General features: G+C 51.3%; 3 protein-coding genes across 3 annotated transcripts; all 3 read left to right on the forward strand.

Moving 5' to 3' along the window:
* The first annotated feature begins 97 nt into the window (after nucleotides 1-97).
* Nucleotides 98-3,177, forward strand: Klk10 (kallikrein related peptidase 10). The gene is made up of 5 exons (XM_059282272.1): nucleotides 98-188; nucleotides 1,143-1,326; nucleotides 1,902-2,176; nucleotides 2,428-2,561; nucleotides 3,025-3,177. The coding sequence occupies exons 1-5, from the start codon at nucleotides 98-100 to the stop codon at nucleotides 3,175-3,177; spliced, it is 837 nt and encodes a 278-aa protein (XP_059138255.1).
* A 6,554-nt stretch (nucleotides 3,178-9,731) lies between these two features.
* Klk9 (kallikrein related peptidase 9) lies at nucleotides 9,732-14,755 on the forward strand. Its single transcript, XM_059253415.1, has 5 exons — nucleotides 9,732-9,774; nucleotides 9,915-10,071; nucleotides 12,261-12,526; nucleotides 13,685-13,821; nucleotides 14,136-14,755. The coding sequence occupies exons 1-5, from the start codon at nucleotides 9,732-9,734 to the stop codon at nucleotides 14,286-14,288; spliced, it is 756 nt and encodes a 251-aa protein (XP_059109398.1). The 3' UTR covers nucleotides 14,289-14,755.
* Nucleotides 14,756-16,219: 1,464 nt separating this feature from the next.
* Nucleotides 16,220-22,765, forward strand: Klk8 (kallikrein related peptidase 8). Its single transcript, XM_059253417.1, has 5 exons — nucleotides 16,220-16,289; nucleotides 16,776-16,935; nucleotides 17,201-17,463; nucleotides 21,109-21,242; nucleotides 22,610-22,765. Exons 1-5 carry the CDS (start codon nucleotides 16,220-16,222, stop codon nucleotides 22,763-22,765), a joined length of 783 nt encoding a protein of 260 aa, XP_059109400.1.
* Nucleotides 22,766-23,459: the final 694 nt, after the last annotated feature.

Below are 23,459 nucleotides of genomic sequence, written 5' to 3' on the forward strand. Positions count from 1 at the left end.
GAGGGTCCCGCTGAGACCCAGGCACTCCGAGGCAGGGGTCTTGACTGAACATCTGTTTTAGCCCTCCACTCCGGCCTCTGGAAGCCAGGTGTCAGCCATGAGGGCCCCGCTCCTCTACTTCTCCACTGCCTCTAGCACCTTGGCCCTAGTGAAGCTGCTGCTGCCGCTACTGATGGTGCAACTCTGGGGTGAGCCTGGGGCCGGGGGCGACGGGAGGGAAGGACCAGGACCGGAGGAGGAGGGAGTATGGTCGCTGCAACCATACTTAGCTCACCCTCCTGGGGGCCGGGCACCCACATAGCCATTCCAAGAAAGATCCATCCTCGAGTGGGCTCTTGTCCCTAGGTGCCGCGCCCCACTGGAACAGAACCCAGCCCCTTCGCTCCATCAGCTTCTCTGCCTCTCCTGCTTTGCATGCTTCCTCCTCACCCCTTGCAGACCCATTGCATCCCTGCCTATTCCTAAACGAGGTCTTCTAGTCTGATGTGCCTCTTCCCATCCTCGGACTAGACCTATCCTTCCCTCCTTCAGATCCCTTTCCACCTGCTTAGTGCTTCACGGCGTTCTGTCCCACTGTCCCACTGAGTCCCTGTCTCCTGCTCCTCACTGCCCCCACTGTGTTCCTGTCTCCAGCTCCTCACTGCCCCCACTGTGTTCCTGTCTCCAGTTCCTCACTGCCCCCACTGTGTTCCTGTCTCCAGCTCCTCACTGCCCCCAACACTGTCGCCGCCCCTCACTGCTCCACTGTGCTCTCTTCCTTTTACCGCCCCATTGTATTCCGTCCTTACTACCAACTGATTCCGTCCATGCTCCTCTCTGCACCCCGCCCCTTTCCTACCACAGTCCTAGGCCTGCATCTGGTCTCTGCCCCGCAGGGTAAAGCCCTGCCTTTCTTACACACGGTCTCCCCCAGGTCCTCCTACTCCATCCTCAGTCCTGGGGTGTCTTCGTCCCATTCCGTTCTAACCCCTCTTGCCCTTTCACGCCTCTCTGCAGCCAGTTCATAGGGTTCCCTAATTATCCCACGGTTCACGATCCAGCTGCGCCCCCTACAGGCCAATCCGGTGAAGCTCGGCACCGACCCGGTACCTAGCCCCGGCCAGGCGAGCCCTGATCCCCGGCCCCCCCGCTTCTCTACCCAGCCGCGCAGGCGCTGTTGCTCCCGGGAAACGCCACGCGCGTGGACCTTGAGGCGTCTAGTGCCCGCTGCACGCGTGACTCGCAGCCCTGGCAGGTCTCCCTCTTCCATAACCTCCAGTTCCAATGCGCGGGTGTCCTCGTGGACCGGAGCTGGGTGCTCACCGCCGCACACTGCTGGAGAAAGAAGTAAGGGCTGCCCCAGAGGCAGCCACGGAAGGGCGGGGAGGATGGGGCTCGGGCACTCGCCCAGCTCCGGTCGGGTTAGGGGCAGCTGCCATGCTACAAAAGAGGTAGGACTCGAGGATTCTGTGGGCCCATTGCACCTGTCCGCAGAAATCAGGGCCTGTCATAGTCAGTATTTAAGACAAAACAAAAATCTGTCGTCATGTGCCTGTCCCGCAGGGAGAAAGGACCAGGTGACACGGAGAAGGGAGAGGCGGGCATACTCGAAGAGTTGAGACATCAGCCTTTAACCCTCAAATTGCTACTCTCTTCCCTCAAACCCAGGGGTTCAAGTCCCCAGCCCTCCTCCCTCAGACCCAGACCCAGGATTCCAGGCTCCAGCCTCTTTCATCAGACGCAGGGGTTCAGACCCTAGCCTTCTGCTTCAGTCCCAAGGGACCAGCCATAGCTTCTCTCCCAGACTTCTCTGATCTCAGGAGCCCCACTTCACGTCCAGACCCTCTGACCCGAGGACTGAGAGCAGGCTCTGTCTCCATGAAGGCTTTACCTCTACCTGACTCTTCCTCCCTCTCCCCCAGGCCACTGAGGGCTCGAATTGGGGATGATCACCTGCTGCTTTTCCAAAAGGAGCAGCTTCGGTCCACGAAATCCCCCGTTTTCCACCCCAAGTACCAGCCTTGCTCAGGCCCCATCCTGCCACACCGCTCAGATGAACACGACCTCATGATGCTGAAGCTGAGCAGTCCTGTCGTGCTAACGCCCAGCGTGCATCCTGTGCAACTGCCCTTCCGGTGCGCCCAGCCAGGGCAGGAGTGCCAGGTCGCAGGCTGGGGGACCACAGCCGCCCGCAGAGGCAAGAACTGGACTGAAGGAGTGTACTTTAAGGGAGGAGGGCTGGACTCCTGGGTTTGAGGGAGGAGGCTGGGGCTGGGGCCCTGATTCCGAGGGAGGAGGCTTAGGGAGGACCCCAGGGGTCTGCACACCTGTGTCTAAGGGTGGATGAGTGGGGTTAGGTCCCCTGGGTGCGCAGGAGGAAGGCTTGGGGCTGGACTCCCGGGTCTGGAGGAGAGGGCTGACTGGTCCCTGTGTGACGCCTGTTCTCAGTGAAGTACAACAGGAGCCTGAGCTGCTCCAGGGTAACTCTCCTTAGCCAGAAGCAGTGTGAGGTCTTCTACCCGGGCGTGATCACCAACAACATGATTTGTGCTGGGCTGGACAGAAACCAGGACTCCTGCCAGGTAAGGACGGGCCAGGAAGCATGTCTGTCTCCTGCATCAGGCCAGAGAAAGAGCTGGTTCTGCTGGCTGCCTTCCTCACTGCCCTCCCGAGTCCTCAGCCCTCCCTGCTCCTAACCCTTTCTCAACCTACTTCCTCCCTCAATCCATTTCTCACCCTACCAACCCCTGTGCTTGATCCTTCTCGGTCCCCTCACCTCTGATGAGCCACAGTTCCAAAAGCAAACTCATCACATCTCCACTGTCTCTTCCCAACTCTGCACCGCCATACCACCCCAACGTGTAACATCACTCCTGCAAACCCACCACATCTCCGCTGTCTCTTCCCAACTCTGCACCGCCATACCACCCCAACTTATAACATCACCCCAGCCCCAGGCCAGCATCTTCTGTGTCCCAGCCCATCAATAGCCCTCCAGACAGTGGCAGCTCTCACTTCATGGTGTCTCCTTCCTCTTACCCTCAGAGTGATTCTGGTGGACCGCTGGTGTGTGACAACACTCTGCATGGCATCCTCTCATGGGGTATTTACCCCTGTGGTGCCACCCTGCATCCAGCTGTCTACACTGAGATCTGCAAATACGTTCCCTGGATCCAGAGAGTCATTCGTTCCCCATGACCAGCCTCTCACTCCCTTCTTTCCCCACCCCCTTCCATCCTGTCATGCCCACTCACACCTCTGAGCATGCATCCTCTTCCCTCACCCCCTGCCCACTCCTGTCCTCTGCTCACAAGCGCAGGAAATGGTGGCCGAGAAACTTCTAGTACCTCAAGGAAGCTGGCAATCCCCCAGTCTCTGAGCGTCATCAGAGTCATTCAACCTGGCTTCCTCTACCTCCCTCTTCCGTGTGACTGAGGCAAGCCTGGTACTCTCTCTGTGCCTTGGTTTCCTGTCTGAAAAATGGGGACAATGAATTGTCTACCTCTTACATATGTTGTATAGAGACCGTGATGGAATGTGCATGTGTGGATTTTATGGTAATTGTCTCGGAGACGTGGACACAGTCTGGTGAGCTCTGATTAAACACTACCTGATCTGACCTCCAGAGTGTGTGCTTCTGTCTGGGATCAGGGCCAGTGAGTGCACAAAAGGGCGGCCTTCATAAGTGTCAGGAACAAGGAAGAGGCTCCACACTGCCACCCACAGCATCTTCAGAGTCCTTTCATGTCTTAGGGACCTCAGTTCAGGTAAAACTGGATTCATGACAAGCCAGTGTGCAGTAGAGTTGGAGGTTTGTTTTGTTTCTTAAAATTACACATATGTCGTGTGTGCACATATGCGTGCACACAGCATAGTACGCGTATGGAGGTCAGAGGTATTTGGCTCTCTCCTTCTACCGTATGGGTCCCAGAGTTTGAACTCAGTTATCTGGCTCAGTGGGTGAACACTGCTGAGCCGTCTCCATGGATCTTGTTCATTTAAAAAATTATTTATGTGCATGTATGTAGGCACATGCATAGACATGAGGATACTTCAGGAGTCAGTTCTTCCATCCCATGTGTGGATTCTGTCAGGCTTGGATTCTGTCAGGCTTGGTGGTGTCTTTACCCGCTGAGCCAACTTACTGGCCCAAGTTGGAGTTTATTGCAAGAGATTTTTATCATAGATTTTAAGCACAAGGGTTAAAAGAAAGAGAGGCGCTTGGGAAGAAAGTAGAATACACCTAAGACCATAAGCATGGCCTTCTTTTTTCATTTTTTATGTGTGTGTGTGTGTGTGTGTGTGTGTGTGAATGCATGCAGATGTGCAAGTGTGCATGCGTGCGTGCGTGCGGAGGTCAAAGGACAATTTGTGAGAGTCTGCTCTCTCCTTCCCCTGTGTGGATTCCAGGGATCGAACTCAGGTTCTCAGGCTTGCGGCACGTGATTTTACCCACTGGATTATCTCACCTGCCCCAGGGTTAGGGCTTCTCGAAGAAGAATCTGGCTCATTGGTTTTAACAATAGCCGAAATGGGATTTTCAATGGAGTTTGGAGTTACCATTATATGATATCTCATTATATTCATATAATTGTACCATTACATCTAAATGAGATCACAGGGTGGCTTCTGGGCACACCTGGTGGGATTACAGAAGAGAACGTGGAACTCCAGATCAGGGGCCTCATCTGTGGAAGAAAGTCCTCAGGCGAGGAGAGAGGCCCCAGGTCAGACACACTTGGTTCTTTGGCCCAGATTACTGTGAGTTTAGAATTCTTATGTGAAAATACTTCTATATAAAAGAAATATTGGACCAGCCAGTTAGCTCCATGGCTCACACAGGTGGAAGGACCATCCCATGTACACCGTGACACACACATGTGGGAATACACCCAAAATAAATAAATGTGAAAAAAATATTAAGAAAGAAAGAAAAGAAAAGAAGGGTCTGTAGAGAGGGCTTAGCAGTTAAGAGTGTGGGCTGCTCTCCAGAGGACCTGGATTCAACTCCTAGCATCCACCTGGCAGCTCAGGACCAGCTGTAATTCCAGTTGCAGGGGCTCTGATGCCCTTCTCTTCTGGTCTCCAGACACGCATGTGGTGCACAAACATACAGGTGGACAAAACACCAATACACATAAAACTCAGATTTACAATATGGGCTGGAGAGATGGCTCAGTGGTTAAGAGTGTGTACTGCTCTTGCAGAGGACCTTGAGTTTAGTTCCCAGCACACAAGGAGTCAGATGCTTCTGGCCTCCCCAGGCACCTACACGCATATCCATGTACCTATCTACAGACACACACAAATATACGTGATTTTAAAATAATAAATAAACATAACTCGTAGCAACAAAAACTAAAACAAACAAACAACTCAACTGGTTCATTGTGCTGGAAGCCCTGGCTCTTAGCTAGTGAGAAACTTCAGCTAGACTCTGGAGTAAGGGACCCCTCTTCCATCATTTTCCCTTTCTATCCTGCCTCACTCCTACCCCTCCACAAGTCTGATGGGAAAATCAGATTCTCCATTCCCCTAAGCTTTTGGAAGCATCATTTAACCACTTCCTCTTCCCTTTCCACTGGGTCTCATTTTTGGGTCCGCCCGACACCAGTTCTTCCTGTCCTGGCAGGAACTAGCCTGGCTTTGGGTCACCTGACACACTCTCTGCCTTCCTAGGGGTCCCATGCAGCATCCCATGCCCACTCCCAGGTGGAGCAGAGAGCCACCCTGTGGGAGTTGGGAAAACTGTGCCCCATGTTAAGGGGCTCTGAGGGTTTTGTCAAAGAGATTATTTTCCTCATCCTGCTATGGTCTGTGGGTAAATGTTTCTATTCTGAAAGGTGTATGGACTTCTTCACAGAGGCAAGATGAAACAGAAATGTGTTTGAGCAGCCTGATTTAGCCTAGACCTAAATAAAGGGAACACAGAAATCTTGGCAGAGGGGAATTTAGTTTGGGTCTTGAAGGATGAGTAAGAGTTCATCAGAAAAAGGATATAGAGAAAGGTGTTCACTTACTCGATCAGCACATTTCCCCTTCCAAACACCAATTAATTGAGACTGTTGTCTGCCAGGCCCAGTGTGGGAAGGGCAGAAAATAATGAACATGGAAAGGTCCCTGTTCCCAGCAAAGCCCACAGAGTGTTGATGTCCAAGGTCAGAACATGGAGTCTGAGCCACAGCCTCCTTCTGGTGGCTCTTCCCCCATGCCACACCATTAGCACACTCAGGAAATGTCAATCCTGTGTGTCATCTGAGGATCTGAAGCAGAGTAAGGAGGGTCTTGCAGACCAGCCTCATGTTTGGAGGTAATTCACCCATGTCCTCTGCCAGGCCCAGAGATGACTCCAACCAAGCCCTACCCCCAGGAAGCTGCTCATTAGGTCAAGAAGACAGGCAAGTCTCACATTCCTGTCATTCAGGTCACTTCCTCCAGGAGGCCTTCCTGGGTTGCCATAGACCAAGTGTCCCATGTTGGTTTCAGATCTCAGTGGCTCACCCCAGTTCCTCTGTGGCGCCGGTGACAGCTCCTTATTTGACAGCTCTTTATTTGATACTGTCCTCCTCATTGCACACTACTGCAACCTACTACCTGAAACAGAGCTATCGGCTGTGTTAGACTTCTGCATATTAAACAAGATAATAGAAACAAACTTCTTATTTAAGTTCAGGCTGTTGAGGGGCTGGAGATGCCTCAGTGGTTTAGAGCACTGGCTGCTCTTCCAGAGGACTCAGACTCAATTCCTAGCACCCACATGGTGGCTCACAACCATCCATAACTCCAGTTCCAGGGGGCCCAATACCTTCCTCTGACCGCTGCAGATACCAGGCATGCACATTATACACATACATACATCCAGAAAAAGTATTCATGCCATAAAATAAAATTCTAAAAATCTAACTTTTAAAAATAAAATCCCACTCTAGATGATGGGGCCGGCAAGATGGCTCAGCGGGTAAAGGTGCTTGTTGCCAAGCCTGATGGCCCGGGTTTGATCTCCAGCATCCATATAGTGGAAGGAGAGAAATGACTCCCACAAGTTGTCCTTTGTCCTCCACACATGCTCTGCATCATGCCCACATACAGTCAATTAAATAAATGTAATTTTTAAAAGGTGGCTGAGATGGCTTAGCAGTTAAAGAGGCCTTGCTGCTCTGATGTGAGAGCCAGAGTGAGGCCTGGCACTAACAAACACCTGCAACACACAGAATAAATCCTTTTTTAAGGGATAGCTATTAACATCTACTTTTTTTAAAGATCTATTTTATCTTTATTTAATTTTATGTGTGTGTAGATGAGCCTGTACCTTCGGATGCCAGAAGAGGGCGTCAGATCTCCTGGATCTGGAGTTAAAAGTCACTGTACAGGCTACCGATGTAGGTACTGAGAACGGAATCCCGGGTCCTCTGAAGAGCAGCAAGTGCTCCTAACCACTGATTCATCTCTCCGGCCCCTAGAATATGCTCTTGAAGCACATGTGCAGTCCTTAGCACGCAGCATCTAGTCCCAGCTCTCTGAGACAGCCACGAGTGAATGCGGAGTAAATGTGCCTTTGGCTAACGAGCACTTGAAGACTGTGCAGGGCTCTTTGGTGGATGAGAAGACAGTTTGTTGACCATTCTTCACATAGCAGGTGCTTCTTTTTCTTTTTTTTTTTTTTGTATGTGTGTATGTGTTCATTGCACGTGTACATGTGTGTGCATGTGGAGGTCAGAGGTCCACATCATTTGTCTCCATCTCTTGATCTCCACCCTTTCTTCCTTTTGAAAATATCAGTTTTTAACTGTTTTAAAAAGTATTTATCTATTTCCTATGTGGGGGTGTTTTGCCTGCACATCTGTCTGTGCACTGGGTGAATACAGGACCCCAGGAGGCCAGAAGAGAACACAGACCCCTGGGGCTGGACAGCTGTGAACCGTCAGGTGGTTTCAAGGAACTGAACCCGGGGCCTCTGGAAGAGCAGCCAGTGCGCTTAATTCCTGAGCCATCTCTCCAGCCCCACTACCTCTCCTTATTACATTTATTATTTTTAATTGGTGTGCATGGGATGGAGGCTGAGGGGTATCCACAGTGCACATGTGGAGTTGAAGGACAACTTGTAAAATTCAATTCTCTCTTCCTTCCACCAGGTGGGTCCTGAGGATCAAATTCAGGTCAAGCTTGGCAGCAAGCACCTTTACCCAGGTCAAGCTTTCTCATTGCTCCTCCTTGTTTTTTGAGACAGAGCCTCTGACTGAACCTAGAGGTCATAGATTGGCTAGCCTGGCCGGCCAGCAGGCCCCCAGGATCTATCTCCATCTTGCCAGCGCTGAGATTTAAAGCACATGAGCCATGGTGTCTGTCTGTCTGTCTGTCTGTCTGTCTGTTTGTTTGTTTGCTTGTTGTTGTTGTTGGTGGTGGTGGTGTGTGTGTGTGCTTTAAACAGGAGCATTGATTGAACTCAGGTTTGCACACAAATGCATTACCCACTGAACCATATCCCCAGGTTCTTATGAGAGTAACATCTGTTAATTAGTGCCATCACTCCCTCCCTGCAGCTCTGGTTATTATTGTCATTTAACAGCCCTGGCAACTAAGTCGTGCATCTAATCTTAACCCCCAAGAAAACTGGGCACAGATTGTCCAGCTCAGAGTGCAATGTCACCGGGAAGGGGTGTTTCAGGGAACAGATCTCAACTTGATATTCAGGCTCCTGAGCAGCAGAAAGTGGACAGGGCCAGTCAGGGCCAAGTCAGCCTCGGCCTGGAGAAAGCATGGAAGGCATGCCAGCAGAGGGGCGTTTAGCTTGAGGCTTGAAGATGAGTAAGAGTTTATCAGAAAAAGAAGGATATGGGGAAAGACATCCACTCAATCATTGGCATCTTTGGAGGACTCCAGAGAGCCCCACCCAGAACAGGGTGATACTAGGGACAGAAATGAGTCAGACCCAGTCTGGGCTCTCCAGGGGATTCACCCCATGCTGGGAGGGAAAAGCAGCAAAGACTGACAAAATACAGGTGGGGGAGATGGGTAAGAACAATGCAGCAGGTGTGAGGCCCTGGGGGTGTTAGAGGGAGGGGGGAAGAGGGGAGAGACTTGGGCTTGGTACCAGGGAAGTTGAGTCCCTGGGTTCTTGGGGTGCTTGGGACTATGGGGAAGGTTATGACAAGAGTGGGTTAGTCGACATGGAGCCAGATTTCTCAACACCACAGGAGAGGCTGTAAGCTTGAGGGAAGGAGCCCTGATCCCAGTCCCAGAACAGGTTTGATTTGGTGGAGAGAGCATCATTGAGAGATTCGTTCATTCTCTCTCATACATTCATCTTTTCTCTCTCCCTCCCTCCCTCCCTCCCTCCCTCCTTCCCCTCTCTCTGCTCTTCCTCCCTCCCTTTCTCTTCCTTCTTCTCTTCCTCCTCCTCCCCATCCCCTCCTCCTCTTCCTCCAAGCCACAGAACATTCTGGACTCAGATCTCACAGCCTGAGGTCATGGGAAGTGAACCCCCACCCTCTTAAGGCTCTGACAGAACCTCTCGAAGGCCCAGCACCTCCTTCGAATTTAGCCTATTCTGCTAAGCTAGGAGCCCTCATGGAGAGTCCCTCTTGCGCCCACCTTCTCTCCCAGAGGACCCTGGCATCAGACTGTCCCCTCCCCCGGGGACATTTCTCAACCCTGATTAATCACAGGGGCGGCCCCGGGGAGGAGGAAGGAAGATCTCTATGGCTTACCATAAGAAGGTCAGGCGCCCAGCTGCTGGACCTGCGCCCAAGGCCATGAAGCTGGGACTCACCTTGGTGTTGCTCTCTCTGCTGGCAGGTGAGAAGCCCAGCCCCATGCCCTCCAACCCCATGCTACCCTATGTGGTGTCCTCTGCCCTCTGGACTCCCTAGCATCCTCCTCCTCAAGCTCTCCCTAGCCTGCTGGTTCTGACCCCTGTGTCCTCCACCGCACCTCAGGCCACTGTGGAGCCAACACCCGCGCCGTGGGAGCCCGGGAATGCCAGCTCCACTCTCAGCCTTGGCAGGCGGGCCTTTTCTACTTCACCCGGCAGCTCTGCGGAGCCACACTCATCAGTGACCGATGGCTGCTCACAGCTGCCCACTGCCGCAAGCCGTGAGTGTCCAGGGCTGGCCAGGCCCAGCAGGGGCTGGGAACCAGGAGGAGGGAAAGGGCTGAGGTGGGGGTTGGGGGCTCAGGGTTGGAGGCAGAAGAGGTCTGACACCAGGCCAGGGCTCTTAGGGACCTGCTCAGACACCTTATTCTAAGACTCAACAGGTAGGCTCTTCAGGGTCTTGCTGTGTAGTCCTGCCTGTCCTGGAACTTGCAATTTTGACCAGACTGGCCTGGAACACAGAGAGCCACAGACATCTGCCTCCCCAGAGTGCTGGGATTATAGGCATCCTAGCCCAACCAGGAATTCAAGATCATCCACAGTTACACAGAGAATTCTAAGCCCGCTGGGATACATATGACTCTCTCAAGAAAGGGGGGGGGGCAAGGGAGTGATGGAGGGAACAGAAAAGAGAAAGGATGAAGAGAGAAGGGAAAAGAAGGAGTGATGGGAGCGGAAGGAGGGGAGGGGTGAAAGCAAGATGGATGGAGAAAGACCTAGAGAAAGATAGAAGGGAAAACTCTAGAATCCTATGGTCAGAAAGTATTAGATTTTCAGCCAGTGTTTGGAACAGAGAGAATTCTAGAAGCTTAGACTGATGAACATGTAAAATCTGGTGGGTTTAGCCAGGCAGTGGTGCAAAGTTACACAGAGAAACCCTGTCTCCAAAAACCAAAAAAAAAAAAAAAAAAAAAAAAAATCTGGTGGGTTTAATGTCCCAGAATTCCACCACTGCAGAGTCTTATGGACCAAGAGGGCTTCTCTCAGGGGCTGTCAACTGTGGCTGTTCAACGTTTTCTGAATCAAATGTTTATAACTGACTGGTGAAACCCTTGCCTTACTGTCCTAGACTTGGGAGTCTAGAATCTTTGAGCATTAGGTTTAAGGCAGACAATCTTAAAATCCTGAAGTTTGTTTTTCAGACAGGGTTTCAGATAGCCCAGATTGGCCTTGAACTTGCTATGTAGCCAAAGATGGTCTTGAACTCCTGTTCTTTTTTTCTTTTTTCTTTTTTTTTTTTTCTTTTTTTGGTTTTTTGAGACAGGGTTTCTCTGTGTAGCTTTGCGCCTTTCCTGGAACTCGCTTTGGAGACCAGGCTGGCCTCGAACTCACAGAGATCCGCCTGGCTCTGCCTCCCGAGTGCTGGGATTAAAGGCGTGCGCCACCACCGCCCGGCTGAACTCCTGTTCTTACTTCTACCTCCTGAGTGCTGGATGACAGGCATTCATCCAGGACTAAGATCTCAGATTTTGTGATGGAATAAGATGTAGAATGTTAGACGCATGAATCAATACAGTTCGCTAAGTTGAGCATCGCAGAATTCAGAAGCATGGGCAACGAGGTATTAGACTCTTAGAATTCTAGGATCCTGGTTCTGGGTGTTCTGGGGTCCTGGATCCCATAAGGTGAAAGAATTCTCTGTTCATTGCCCCTGGCCAAGGTCACCCAGGCTGTTCCAACATTCTTGCCAGGAATTTCCCAATATGCATCCCTCCAAGATTAGCACCATCTTGGGCTGAGAGAGTGATATGTTGATTTAGTCCCAGAGATAAGAGGAGAAAAGGCAGGGCTGTGGAAATGCAGGAAGAGTCAAGAGAGGCACAAAAGGGCTAGCTTCCACACCCCCAGATTGTCAGAGAGGGGTAGACACAGAAATAACACCTCACACTCCCCAAACCCTGAATTTTCAATCATCACCATCAAAGGTTGGAGGCTAGGAGACATGGAGACCTTGGGAAGTCCCCAACTGTCCACAGCATGGACTCAGAACAGAACAAGTTTTCTGGGGCTGCAGCAGAAGAACCTAAGGTCAGATATGAAAAAGAAATGCCTGGGCAATAAAGGACACTACAGGTGGGAGTGGCTTAAGGCATATTGGAAAACTTGGACTTTTTCCATGTTCCACCTCCCTCCAGACACATCTTAAAAACACTTAAAGCTACTCCCACAGAAGCCACCAGACCTGTGGGGGCAGGGGTGAGGTTGTGTTTGTGTGGTAGCTGAGGTCCCCATGCATGCACAAGGTACTCGTGGACCCAGTCACCACTGAAGCCCCAGAATAGGGAAGAAGGTGGGGACTCCGAAAAGTAGGCTAAGAGCCTCAGAGAGGGTATATGGCTGTGGAGGGGTACACAGTACCTTAGGGGGACTGAGCCACCTGTCCCCAGCCTGATCTCTGACCTGTCCTCAGGTACCTGTGGGTCCGCCTTGGGGAACATCACCTGTGGCAGTGGGAGGGCTCTGAGAAGCTGCTTCTGGCTAGAGACTTCTTCCCCCATCCTGGGTTCAATTCGGATCTCTCTGCCAACGACCACAATGATGACATCATGCTGATCCGGCTACCCAGGAAGGTCCAGATGAGTACAGCTGTGCAGCCCCTCCGCCTCAGCCAGAGCCTGCCAACCGTGGGCTCCCAGTGCCTTATCTCCGGCTGGGGCAGCGTGTCCAGCTCCAAATGTATGGACATGCCCTTGAGCCTGCTCATTTCTTACCATCTCCCCGCTCTGCTCCTCTTCTCCCTCCACCTCTTCCTCCTCCTCCTCCTCCTCCTCCATCTTCTCCTCTTCTTCCCCTCCCCGTTTCCTTCTCCCTCTTCTTCCTCCATCTCTCCCCTCCTTCCTCTTCCTCCTTCCTCCTCTTCTACTCTTTCTCCTCCTTTTCCTTTCTCTTTCCCCCTTTCTTCTCCTTTCCTCCTTCTTTTCTTCTTCCTCCTCCCCCTTCTTCCTCCTCCTTTCTTCCTTCTCCTTTTTCTCTCCTCTTCATCCCATCCTCCTCCTCCCTTTTTCCCTCCCAGCCTCACCCCTGGGATGTGTTAGCACCCAGCCTAGCTTCAGATTCAGTGAGAGACCTTGTCTCAAGGGAATAATACAGGTCCTCCTTTGGCCTCTGTATATTCATACGCAGCTGTGTATACCCACACGTGTGCATAAAGCACATACATACACACAGAAAATCCAGGGCAGGGTATGGTGGTGCACGTCTTTAATCCCAGGACTTGGGAAGCAGAGGCAAGCAGATCTCTAGGAACTCGAAGCCAGTTTGGTCTGCATAGAAAGTTCTAGCTAAGGCTTCATATTGAGATTTTTGTCTCAAAAAACAAAAAAAAAGTATAAATAAACAAATAATAAGATTCAAAGAATGGGCAAAAAAGGTGTTTACATTCTTAAAGTAGCACCCACCTGGCAGGATCAATAATACAGGCTACCCTTCAGAGCAGTAGTAGAGGCTACACCCCAGGGATTCTGTCTGCAAGAAATCAAGTACTACCACTGTGCTGTCCACTTCCTGTCAACATCTCTGGACTCTTTTCTCTGCATGTCTGCCTTGCCATTTGCCTCTGACAGTGGTTTTCCCCTCAGGGGTGTCCATCTCCCTCACTGGTCTCTATTCATCCCTGTGAGTTACACACACACATCTTCCCTCTTTTTCCCTCTCCCTTTTGGTCTTCTCCCCACTTAGACAGCTGTTCTTCTGCAGCTGTCTAGGTTGGCATCTCTTACCTCCATCTTGAGTCTTGGCCCTGTGGCTCTGCAGGAGTCCTGGGGAAGAAAGGGCTGCAGGGTGCTGTCTGGGATTCTGGGAACATCCTCCATCCTCTGCCTTCTTCCCCAACAGTACAGTACCCAATGACACTGCAGTGCGCCAACATCAGCATCCTGGACAACAAGCTCTGTCACTGGGCGTACCCAGGCCACATCTCTGAGAAGATGCTGTGTGCTGGCCTATGGGAGGGCGGCCGAGGCTCCTGCCAGGTGAGCCACCCCCTGCAGGGAGATGGAAGCCTTTTTCTAGACCTTGGGGCAGGAGATGGCTGGAACCACAGACTCCAGGACCTAGGGAAGAAGGGTCCTGGGGATCTAGGCTGAATCCTAGGGATTCTGGGAGCCCAGGATGCTACATGGTGGGGTGAGGATGAGATGTGTGAGCTTTTATTCCTGGGTCTGAGGGAGGAGAGACTAAACCAGGCCTCCTGGGTGTTGAATAGCAGGAAACAGGAGGCTTTCTCAGAAGGGAGCTTCGATTCTCATGAATAGATCCAGCTAACAGCTCTGCTCTTCATGCATAGGGTGACTCTGGGGGACCCTTGGTGTGCAACGGAACCCTGGCAGGTATAGTGTCTGGGGGATCTGAGCCGTGTTCCAGACCCCAGAGACCTGCTGTCTACACCAGTGTATTCCACTACCGAGACTGGATTCAAAAAACCATAGAAGAAAACTGAGTCCATGCTAAGGACAGACTGGAGAGGAAGATGGATAAAGGACGGGAAGATATTGTAGGACTCTACAGCTCCAGCTTCTCTGCCCTAGACCTCCAACCTTCATGTCACACACAGCCCATGACCATGAAACTCTGCCCCCTCAGGCTCTGCCCCTCTGACGCCACTCTAGGCTCCGCCCCAAGACTCCACCCCCTTAGGTCATCTGCCCTCTCGGGTTCTGCTCCCAGGCAAAGCAATTATAAGACCACGCCCCTTCAGAACCCAACAGAGACACGCCTCCTTTGTTCTTGACCCAGACTACATGACTTTAATCACCACTCTCTGGAGTAGCTCAACCCTCAAGATCACCTCCAAGAAATATCTTTTACTAAATAGTTGAATCCCCCCAAATTTTACCGTGTCGGGTTTCTTCTCTGGACTCCACCCCGCGTGGCCTCACCTCCGCTGCTGTCAGGCCTGCGTTAACTCCTCCCACATGGACTTCAGACGATTTTGGGTTCTGCCCAAGCTGTGTCGTGGGTTTGATTCTTGAGAGAGGATGATGGGGGCATTGATCTCTCCAGAGCCACTGGATGAATCAGAATAAACCATAGGGGCAGTGACTTCCTATCGTCTGTGATGTGGGATGAAGGGTGCTCACAGGTGGGAAAGAAAGGGCAAATGAGGGAACCAACACCAGCCGAACCTTTGTGCTAACCGTAACAACAAGCCTATTGCAGCACATTGGGACTTCAGCCAAGGCTGGTCCCGCCGCCCCAGGGGGGAGGGGAAATCAGGTCACAGCGCCACCCGAACCTGCCTACCCAGATGCCCCGGGCCGGCTGCTGATCCACCCTCAAAAGTCCCCAAGCAGAACACACGCCTTCCCTACCTTCCACAAAGCACGGCTCCGACAGAAGACAGTCCCCTGCTCCCTCTGACCCTGGAGAACACCCCAGGCCTCCTCCTTCAGATTCAGCCTCCACCCTAAAACTCAGGGGTCCACACCTTAGCCCTCCTTCCTCAGATCCAAGGGTTCAGACGAGGTGTTCAAATCCCAGCTCGCTTCCCTCGGACTCGGGAATTCAGGCTCCACCTTCCTCCTTCACACTCGGGTCCAAGCTGCAGTTCACCTCTCTCAGACCCAGATATCCAAATACCAGCCCTCTTCCCTTCGACCCAAAGGTGCAGACCCAGCCCTCCTCCCTCAGACTCAGGGATCCAGATCCTAGCCTCCTCCCTCAGATCCAAGAGACCAGATTCCAGCTGCTTCCCTCCCCCTGACCCAGCTCTCTCCGTTCTAGCCCGGGGGTCGGTGCATAGCCCCTCCAGTCCTCACCTCGGCTTCCGAGACTCCAGCCCCTCCTCCTAAAGTCACTCAGCCCCCGCCCCTCCTCGCGCGCTTGCGGGCTCAGCCGCACCGCGGCCAGGTGCGGGCAGGAGGCGGAGCCATGGGCAGGGCTTCCTAGTTAAAAGGCTGAAAAATCGTGTACCCAACACACTGAAGGAAGTCCGGGGGCCACTTCCACCGAGTCCGAGTGACCCCTCCCCCTGCATTCTGGAAGGTGAGGCGCAGAGGTCCCTAGACACGGATCTCAGGCACAGGGATCCCCCCCTCCCCTGAGCCCAGAATCCCCAAGCCACACATCCTTTCCTTCAGGATCTTCAAGCGGGTCTTCTACCTCCCTCCGCCCCAAAAGGTTGGAGTCACAGCCTCAGATCTTTCTCCCCCATCCCACGAGTGAGCCCCAGATCCTTCCTTTAGAGTGTCGGGATCCCTGCCAACAAGCTGTCCCACAGGCGAAATTCTGGGATCTAGAGCCCTGCCCCAGCTTCCTCAGACCTCCAACTCCATCCTCCGGAAACACCTCCTTCTCCTAGTTCCCAAAACAAGATCTCAGGCTCCTCCCTCGGACGTCCTCTCAGCTCCACCCTCTTCCTCAGAGGCCACCATGGGACGCCCCCCACCCTGTGCAACCCAGACGTGGATCCTTCTGTTTCTGCTGATGGGAGCGTGGGCAGGTGAGGTGGATTAGGTGCTATCACCTAGGGCCTTCAGTAGGGTGGGAGTTACCGGACTCTGAGTGAGCTTCTGCTGACATAGGGTGCATGTGGTGGTCTTGAGGACCGAGGAGCTTTCTCAGAAGTGGTCAGAGGTAGCAACATATGGTGGTAGTGGGTTGAGTTTTCCTGTAGGTGCGTGGCTGCAGAAGGGACTCTTGTTGCCTGCCAGACAAGGAATGAAATTTGAGTGTGGGCATATAAAGACCCATCTAGATGTATGTGGAAGCATGGTGGGGGCTGTGTTGATGATTCTTAGGTCTCAATGAGTTTACATGTGTGGCCATGTGGCCGTGTTCTGATGGATGCCAGGACCTCATCTGTTGAAGTCATAGGAGATGACATGCCGAGGAACTGGCCTGTGTGTCCATTTGAACCCGCAGTGGCTTTCCTGGCCCTGGCTCTGCCCTGGAGGGTGGCGACCCACCCTTCTCCCTCCTGATGCAGGACTCACCAGAGCTCAGGGATCCAAGGTCCTGGAGGGTCAGGAGTGTGAACCCCACTCCCAGCCTTGGCAGACAGCCTTGTTCCAGGGCCCGAGACTGGTCTGCGGGGGTGTCCTGGTAGGAGACAACTGGGTCCTCACTGCAGCCCACTGCAAAAAACAGTGAGTGGAGGGCTGGGCACAGATGGGTGGGACTCAAGGGAAGAGGGTAAGGGCTCTGTTTGAGGAGGAGAAGTTAGCACCCTGGGTCTGAGGGAGGAGGGCTAGGGAGGGGTAGGGAGGACCACTGTATCTGAGTCAGACAGGCTGGACTCCTGGGCTTGATAGAAGAGGATTGGGTTCTGAAGGAGGAGGGTTGAGGAGAATGCCTATCTACCTCCAACTCCTGCCTGGGTTCCAACCTCCACCCACCAACCCCTCTGTGCAGGAAGTACTCAGTGCGCCTGGGAGATCACAGCCTGCAGAGTAGAGATGAGCCAGAACAGGAGATCCAGGTGGCTCAGTCTATCCAGCATCCTTGCTACAACAGTAGCAACCCAGAGGACCACAGTCACGACGTAATGCTCATTCGAATGAGCCATTCAGCAGACCTCGGGGACAAAGTAAAGGCCATCAACCTGACCAATCACTGTCCCAGAGTTGGCCAGAAGTGCACCATATCAGGCTGGGGCACTGTCACCAGTCCTCGAGGTAATAAGCTGGGTACTTATAGAGAGGGTGAAGAGAAGGCAGACAGCCCATCGGACCCCACTGCAGATCTTATTTCTAAACACACCTTGACCTACACACACCCTAAGAGTAGATAACGAAAGAGGTGACCACAACATCAAGTTTTATGAAGAAGGGGAGAGAATACTGGGGCGGGGGTGGGGGTGGGTGGGAAAGATGGTAAGTAAATTATTTGCTGAGCAAGGGTGAGAACCTGAGTTCAGATTCCCAGCACCCACATTAAAGCCAAGTGTGGCACCATGCACTAGTGCTGGGAGGTGGAGCTAGGTGGACCCCAGGGTTCGTTAGCAAACAGTATAGCCTAAAGGGTAAGATCTAGCTCAGTGAGAGACCCTGTCTCAATACAAATATGTGGTGAGGTGTAGGTACTGTTTGGTTTTTTTAATTATATTTATTTGTTTATGTGTTTGGCTATGAGCATGTGCACATGTATGCACGCCCCAGCACACATGCCAAGGTCAGAGGGCAGGCGGTAGGAATCACTCATTTCCTTCCACTCTATGGGTAGGGGCAGAACTCAGGTTGTGAGGTTTGACAGCAAGCACCTTCCCCTGCTGAGCCACCTCCCCAGACCATGGTGTGCTCATGTGATCACAGCACTGCGGGCCTAGATAGATGGATCCCGGGAACTCTCTGGCCAGGCTGAATTGATAATTGATGGCTCAAAACACAAGGTAGAATCCATCTGGAGGATCAACACCATTGGTTAACTGCTCAACACACAAACACACACAAACTCTCTCTCTCTCTCCCTCTCCCTCTCTCTCTCTCTCTCTCTCTCTCTCTCTCTCTCTCTCTCTCTCTCTCTCTCTCTCTCTCTCTTCTCTCTCTCATTAACCTGGGGCCCACAATAGAAATCTTGAATGCTAGATAATGGGAAAGGGATTAAACAGATTGTTAATGTTAAGTAGAATTCAAAGAGAGAAAAAGAAAAAAATGTTTCTTTCATGTTGTACACACTTCCAATGTATAGAGCTTTATATAAACTTTCTAGCAGACTCAGGCGTAAGCTCCAACCTGACCCTGTTCTTCTTTTCTGTTCCTGTTTCCTGTTTCCCATTCCCATTACCCTTCATCATCACCCAGCCTCCGTGATCCAATAGGGTCCAAACTCCCTTCTTATTCATGAGTCGAACACCAGTCTCTTTGGGACTTTGGCATATCTAGAATGTTCCTCAGCTTATAACTTCACAATGGGAACAAATGGGGCTCAGCTCAGAGAGAGAATGGGGACCTCAATCAGGTCCCTACATCTGACTTCTACAAGACAGTGTGGCTTGGAAATATATGCTGAGGAATCGCGTGGATTTTTCTATCACCGCGCGTGGCGGGGGACACTTCCCATCCCCAGCCTCCTTTTCCCAGTATGTCTAGGGAGTCAACATTCAATTGTCAGTAAGCTCTCTGAGGGTTCTGTTTTCTTTAGTTTTGTTACGTTTTATTTATTGTGCATGTGCATGTGTGTTCCACAATGTACAGGTGAAAGTAGGGGACAACCTGTGGGAGTTCTCAACAACAACAGGTTGATGTTCTGAGGAAAGTCAGGTTGTCAAGCTTGAGGCTTGACTCTGTGAGCTGTCTTTCCCAGACTCATCTGGGTTTTTGTTTTGTTTTGTTTTGTTTTTATTTTACGTGTATGAGTGTTTGCCTTGGATGCCTGTGAACCCCACGCATGCAGTGCGTGCAGAGGCCAGAGAAGTCCTGGAACTGGAGTTATAGATGGTTTAAAACCACCATGTGGGTGCTCCTAACCACTGAGCATCTCTCCAGACCCCAATCTGTTTTGTTTTGTTTTGTTTTAAAATAGGGTCACTCTATTTTGTAGCTCTTGCTGTCCTGGAACTATGTAGACAAGGTGGCCTTGAACTCCCAGGGATTCACCTGCCTCTGCCTCCCAAGTTCAGTTTTTGGGTTTTTGTTTGTTTGTTTGTTTGTTTGTTTTTTTTTTGCAATACAATTCAGTTCTACATATCAGCCACGGATTCCCTTGTTCTCCCCCCTCTGCCCCTCCTCACCTTCCCCCCACCCCGCCCCCAATTCCCATCTCCTCCAGGGCAAAGCCTCCCCCGTGGACTGAGATCAACCTGGTAGACTCAGTCCAGGCAGGTCCAGTCCCCTCCTCCCAGGCCGAGCCAAGCGACCCTCCATAGGCCCCAGGTTTCAAACAGCCAACAGTTATTAAAGGTGTCTGCCACCACTCCCGGCCCTGTCTGTTCTCTGATAGCGTGTCCTTGGTGCTTGGAAGTTCCCTGGGACCCTGGAAATGCTTGGTAAACTTTCCTGCATGGATGACTGAGTGATAAAATGAATGAATGCATCCTGATCTCTTCAGAGAGCTTTTGTGAGGGTTACATAAGATTGTGAGCAGAGAGACTCTAGATCTTTTCCCTGTCTTCTCCTTAAAAGGGATTATTAGCAAGTTAATTGTAATTTCAGTCATTAAATTTCTTGTCAATATTAGAGATTGAACTGAGGGCCTTGCACTTGTTAGGCAGATGCTCTACCACTGAGTCACACCCCCCAGCCCCTCACTGGGGGGTTCTAGGCAGATGCTCTACCACTGAGCCATGTTCCAGCCCCTCACTGGGGGATTCTAGGCAGGTGCTCTACTACTGAGCCACACCCCCAGCTCCTCACTGGGGGATTCTAAGCAGGGGCTCTACATATCCACTGTCAGTCATTAACATATATTAAACACCCAGGATGCCCAAGATACTGAGGTCAACCCCTGCACAACCATAAGTCATGAGCAAACTATGAAGTCTCTTTTCTTCTGGAGCTCATCCTAGTTGGGGGATAGACAATAAACAAACACATGTAACCAAGTATCAGAGGCAAGTGCTATGGTGGAAAGTTGTGAAGAGTGAAAGGATGGAAAATCCCTAGAGGTAGCATAGAACTATCCTGCCAGGTACTCAGACGGCTGAGGCAGGAGGATTTCAAGGTCAATGTCAATCTAAGCAGTTTAATGAGAGTCATAAAATAAAAATAAATAAAAAAATAAAATAAAAAATGTGATGTGACATGCATACTTGTCACCCCAATACTTGGATGGTGAAGGCTGGAGGATCAGGAGTTCAAGATCACTCAACTACACAGAGAGTTGGGAGCCAACCTTGGCTACAGGAGACTGCCCTCAAAAGAAACAAAATTAAGGAAAGAGGATTGGAATGTAGCTCAGTGATACAGTGCCTGCCTAGCATGTATGAGGGCTTGAATTCAGCTTGCGCTCTCGCTCTCTCCCTTTTCTTCTCCCTCTCCCTCTCTTTGCCCCCTCCCCCATACACAACCACAAGTGTGGACAGACAGGTGTACTTAGAGTGGTCAAGAAGGGCTTCTAGGAGGAGACGATGTTTGGGAAGAGTAGTAGAATATAGATGAAATTAAGGATCTAGTGGCCTAGTGACAAGAAGGTTGCGGGAGGACCAGCCCTGTCCCCCTCCATCACCTGCTCCTAGATTTAAAGACAACTAAAAGCAAGAAAGGTAAGACTCCTGTCTAGATAGAGAGAGGCCCTGGTGTGTGATATTGTGGGCCCTGTGGGAGATCTAGTACAGATGGGATGGAGCGGAAAGGTTCTGTCTTTTTCTACCTCCTCCTCCTCAGAGAACTTTCCAGACACTCTCAACTGTGCACAAGTGGAAATCTTTTCCCAGAACAAGTGTGAGAGAGCCTACCCGGGGAAGGTCAACGAAGGCATGGTCTGTGCCGGCAGCAGCAACGGGGCTGACACTTGCCAGGTGAGTGACCGTCCAGTTTGGTGTGGATGGGGAGGACCCAAAAGAGTTAGTACATAGAGAAGCTGTGCGATCCTGGCAGAGTTCAGAGAAAGCTAGCTACTCCCAGAAGGCCACACAGCGGGGATGGAGGGCTCAGGAGCCTTGCTGGTCACCGTCCTTTTCTTGTTAGTCTTTGTCTACACACTAAGCTAGAAAGAGGTGGCAGGGTATGGAGGACAATCCGAAACTAAGGCTTAAGCAATGCTTCTCTCTCAATAGTGGGTCTCTGCACTGGTGTGGCTCCTGCCACTGGGTTCCCAAGATTCTGTCATTGCATCCTTGGGGACCAACATTGCCTTTCCAGTTGGCCAGGGAGTGGGAGTGGGATTAGAGACTTCCAAGCCCCATCCTGCCTTCATGGGATTTGTTTCCCATGATATAATGTTCTCTTTCCTGTCAACTGGCTTTGACCCTTTCATGGAAGCTCCACCCCCATCACTAGTGATTAGACCCCAAAGGCAGATCTTTCTTCTTCGTTGGCCAAGGATGCTGTTGTTCCCATCACTGAAAGTCCAGCCTGTCTTAGAGACCACGATCAGTTCCACAAAGATTCCCACCATGGCCCTTAGGGATTGGGTCTGTGCCTGAGGGAGATATTTTTTCCTCTATCTCTGTGAGGACCCTGCTCTTTCTTCTGTGCTCCCCAACTAGAGATTTTAGCTGAGTCCCCTTTGCTGAAAGCCTGGTGTATTCTCGATAAATTAGACTTTGGACACTTGACTCTTTTCCCTCATTGGTCAAGAATTTGACCATCATCCTTAGAATGCTTCTCTGCATTGGAAACTCCACTTTCTCCCTCTGGATCACCACATCTTATTCCCAATTGCTATAAGATACCAACCATTCCACCATGCTGAAGAATTAGTTATAGGGCCAAGAAATGTGGCTCTTGGGAGAGTGTTTGCCTACCACACACAAAACCCTGGGTTCCACCCCAGCACTGCAGAAACTGGGTGCAGTGATGCATGCCTGCCATTCCAGTACTTGGGAGGTGGAGGCAGGAGAATCAGAAATTCAGGGTCAATCTCAGCTGCACAGGGGATTTGAGGCACCTGAGCTACAGGAGACTGTATCTCAAAAATTAAATGTTGAGGGGTTCAACGCAAGACAGTTCAGCAGATAAAGGCACTTGATACTCAAGCCCAACAACTTGCATTTGATCCTCAGAACCCTCCCAGTAGAAGGAGAGAACTGACTCCTGCAAGCTGACCTCTGGTCTCCATGTGCCACACTAGATAATAAAATGTAATCCAAAATTTGAAATACTGGGTGCAGAAGGGAAAGAGATGTGGGCATTCTAAGGCAAATACAACTCTGCCCTTGTTCAGGGTGACTCAGGAGGTCCTCTGGTGTGCAACGGAATGCTCCAGGGCATCACATCCTGGGGCTCAGACCCCTGTGGGAAACCTGATAAACCTGGTGTCTACACCAACATCTGCCGCTACACTGACTGGATCACGAAGATCATGAACAACAGGGACTGATCCTGGTGATGGAGGTGTCAATAAACATCACCTTTGACTGACTCCTCGACTGTATTTTGGCCTGTGTTCAGGGAGGAGGGATCGAGGAGGGGAAAGGGCTACACCTTGCTAACAGACTTGGTGGCGAGGGACGAGGTCCCTGTGGCTTCTGTGCTCATCACACTGCCTGAGTGACTATACACGACCTTGAGGGATTTGGGCATGGTAGTGTGTGTCTGTCATCCAAGCACTCAGGAGGTTGAGGCCGGAGGATAGAGAGTCTAAGGCCAGCCTCAACAACATAGTAATTCAGAGCCAGCCTGGGCATATGAGACCTTGCCTTAAAAAGGAGGAGGAAAAAGAGGAGGAGGAGGAGGAGGAGGAGGAGGAGGAGGAGGAGGAGGAGGAGGAGGAGGAGGAGGAAACAACTTTGGTTATTGGGAGAGTGGCTTCAAAGGATCAAAAATTTATAAGAATTTTCAAATATCCAGGGTTCTGGTCTATGAAAGAAAAAGGTGTTTTATTTTTTCCTTTCCCACTTCCTTGTGACATAGGGTTTCATTATACAGGACAGGCTGGCCTCAGCCTCCTGAGTGCTGCAATAATGGAGAATACCACCACACTTAGATTCTCTATTATGTTTTTTATGCTTTAAAAGTTGATGCTAGGGACTGAGCTTCAGGCTTTTCCCAAGTTATGCAAGTACTTTACCTTG

This window comes from Peromyscus eremicus, chromosome 1 (assembly GCF_949786415.1).
Source record: "Peromyscus eremicus chromosome 1, PerEre_H2_v1, whole genome shotgun sequence".
NCBI lineage: Eukaryota > Metazoa > Chordata > Mammalia > Rodentia > Cricetidae > Peromyscus > Peromyscus eremicus.

Excerpts from the sequence above, each read along its gene's own strand:
- Klk10 (XM_059282272.1), top strand. The coding sequence starts at position 98 with ATGAGGGCCCCGCTCCTCTACTTCTCCACTGCCTCTAGCACCTTGGCC. Across the intron at positions 2,177-2,427 it reads GACCACAGCCGCCCGCAGAG|TGAAGTACAACAGGAGCCTG; the intron begins GCAAGAACTGGA and ends GCCTGTTCTCAG. Across the intron at positions 2,562-3,024 it reads GAAACCAGGACTCCTGCCAG|AGTGATTCTGGTGGACCGCT; the intron begins GTAAGGACGGGC and ends TCTTACCCTCAG.
- Klk9 (XM_059253415.1), top strand. The coding sequence starts at position 9,732 with ATGAAGCTGGGACTCACCTTGGTGTTGCTCTCTCTGCTGGCAG. Across the intron at positions 12,527-13,684 it reads CAGCGTGTCCAGCTCCAAAT|TACAGTACCCAATGACACTG; the intron begins GTATGGACATGC and ends CTTCCCCAACAG. Across the intron at positions 13,822-14,135 it reads GCGGCCGAGGCTCCTGCCAG|GGTGACTCTGGGGGACCCTT; the intron begins GTGAGCCACCCC and ends CTTCATGCATAG.
- Klk8 (XM_059253417.1), top strand. The coding sequence starts at position 16,220 with ATGGGACGCCCCCCACCCTGTGCAACCCAGACGTGGATCCTTCTGTTT. Across the intron at positions 16,290-16,775 it reads GCTGATGGGAGCGTGGGCAG|GACTCACCAGAGCTCAGGGA; the intron begins GTGAGGTGGATT and ends CTCCTGATGCAG. Across the intron at positions 16,936-17,200 it reads GCAGCCCACTGCAAAAAACA|GAAGTACTCAGTGCGCCTGG; the intron begins GTGAGTGGAGGG and ends CCCTCTGTGCAG.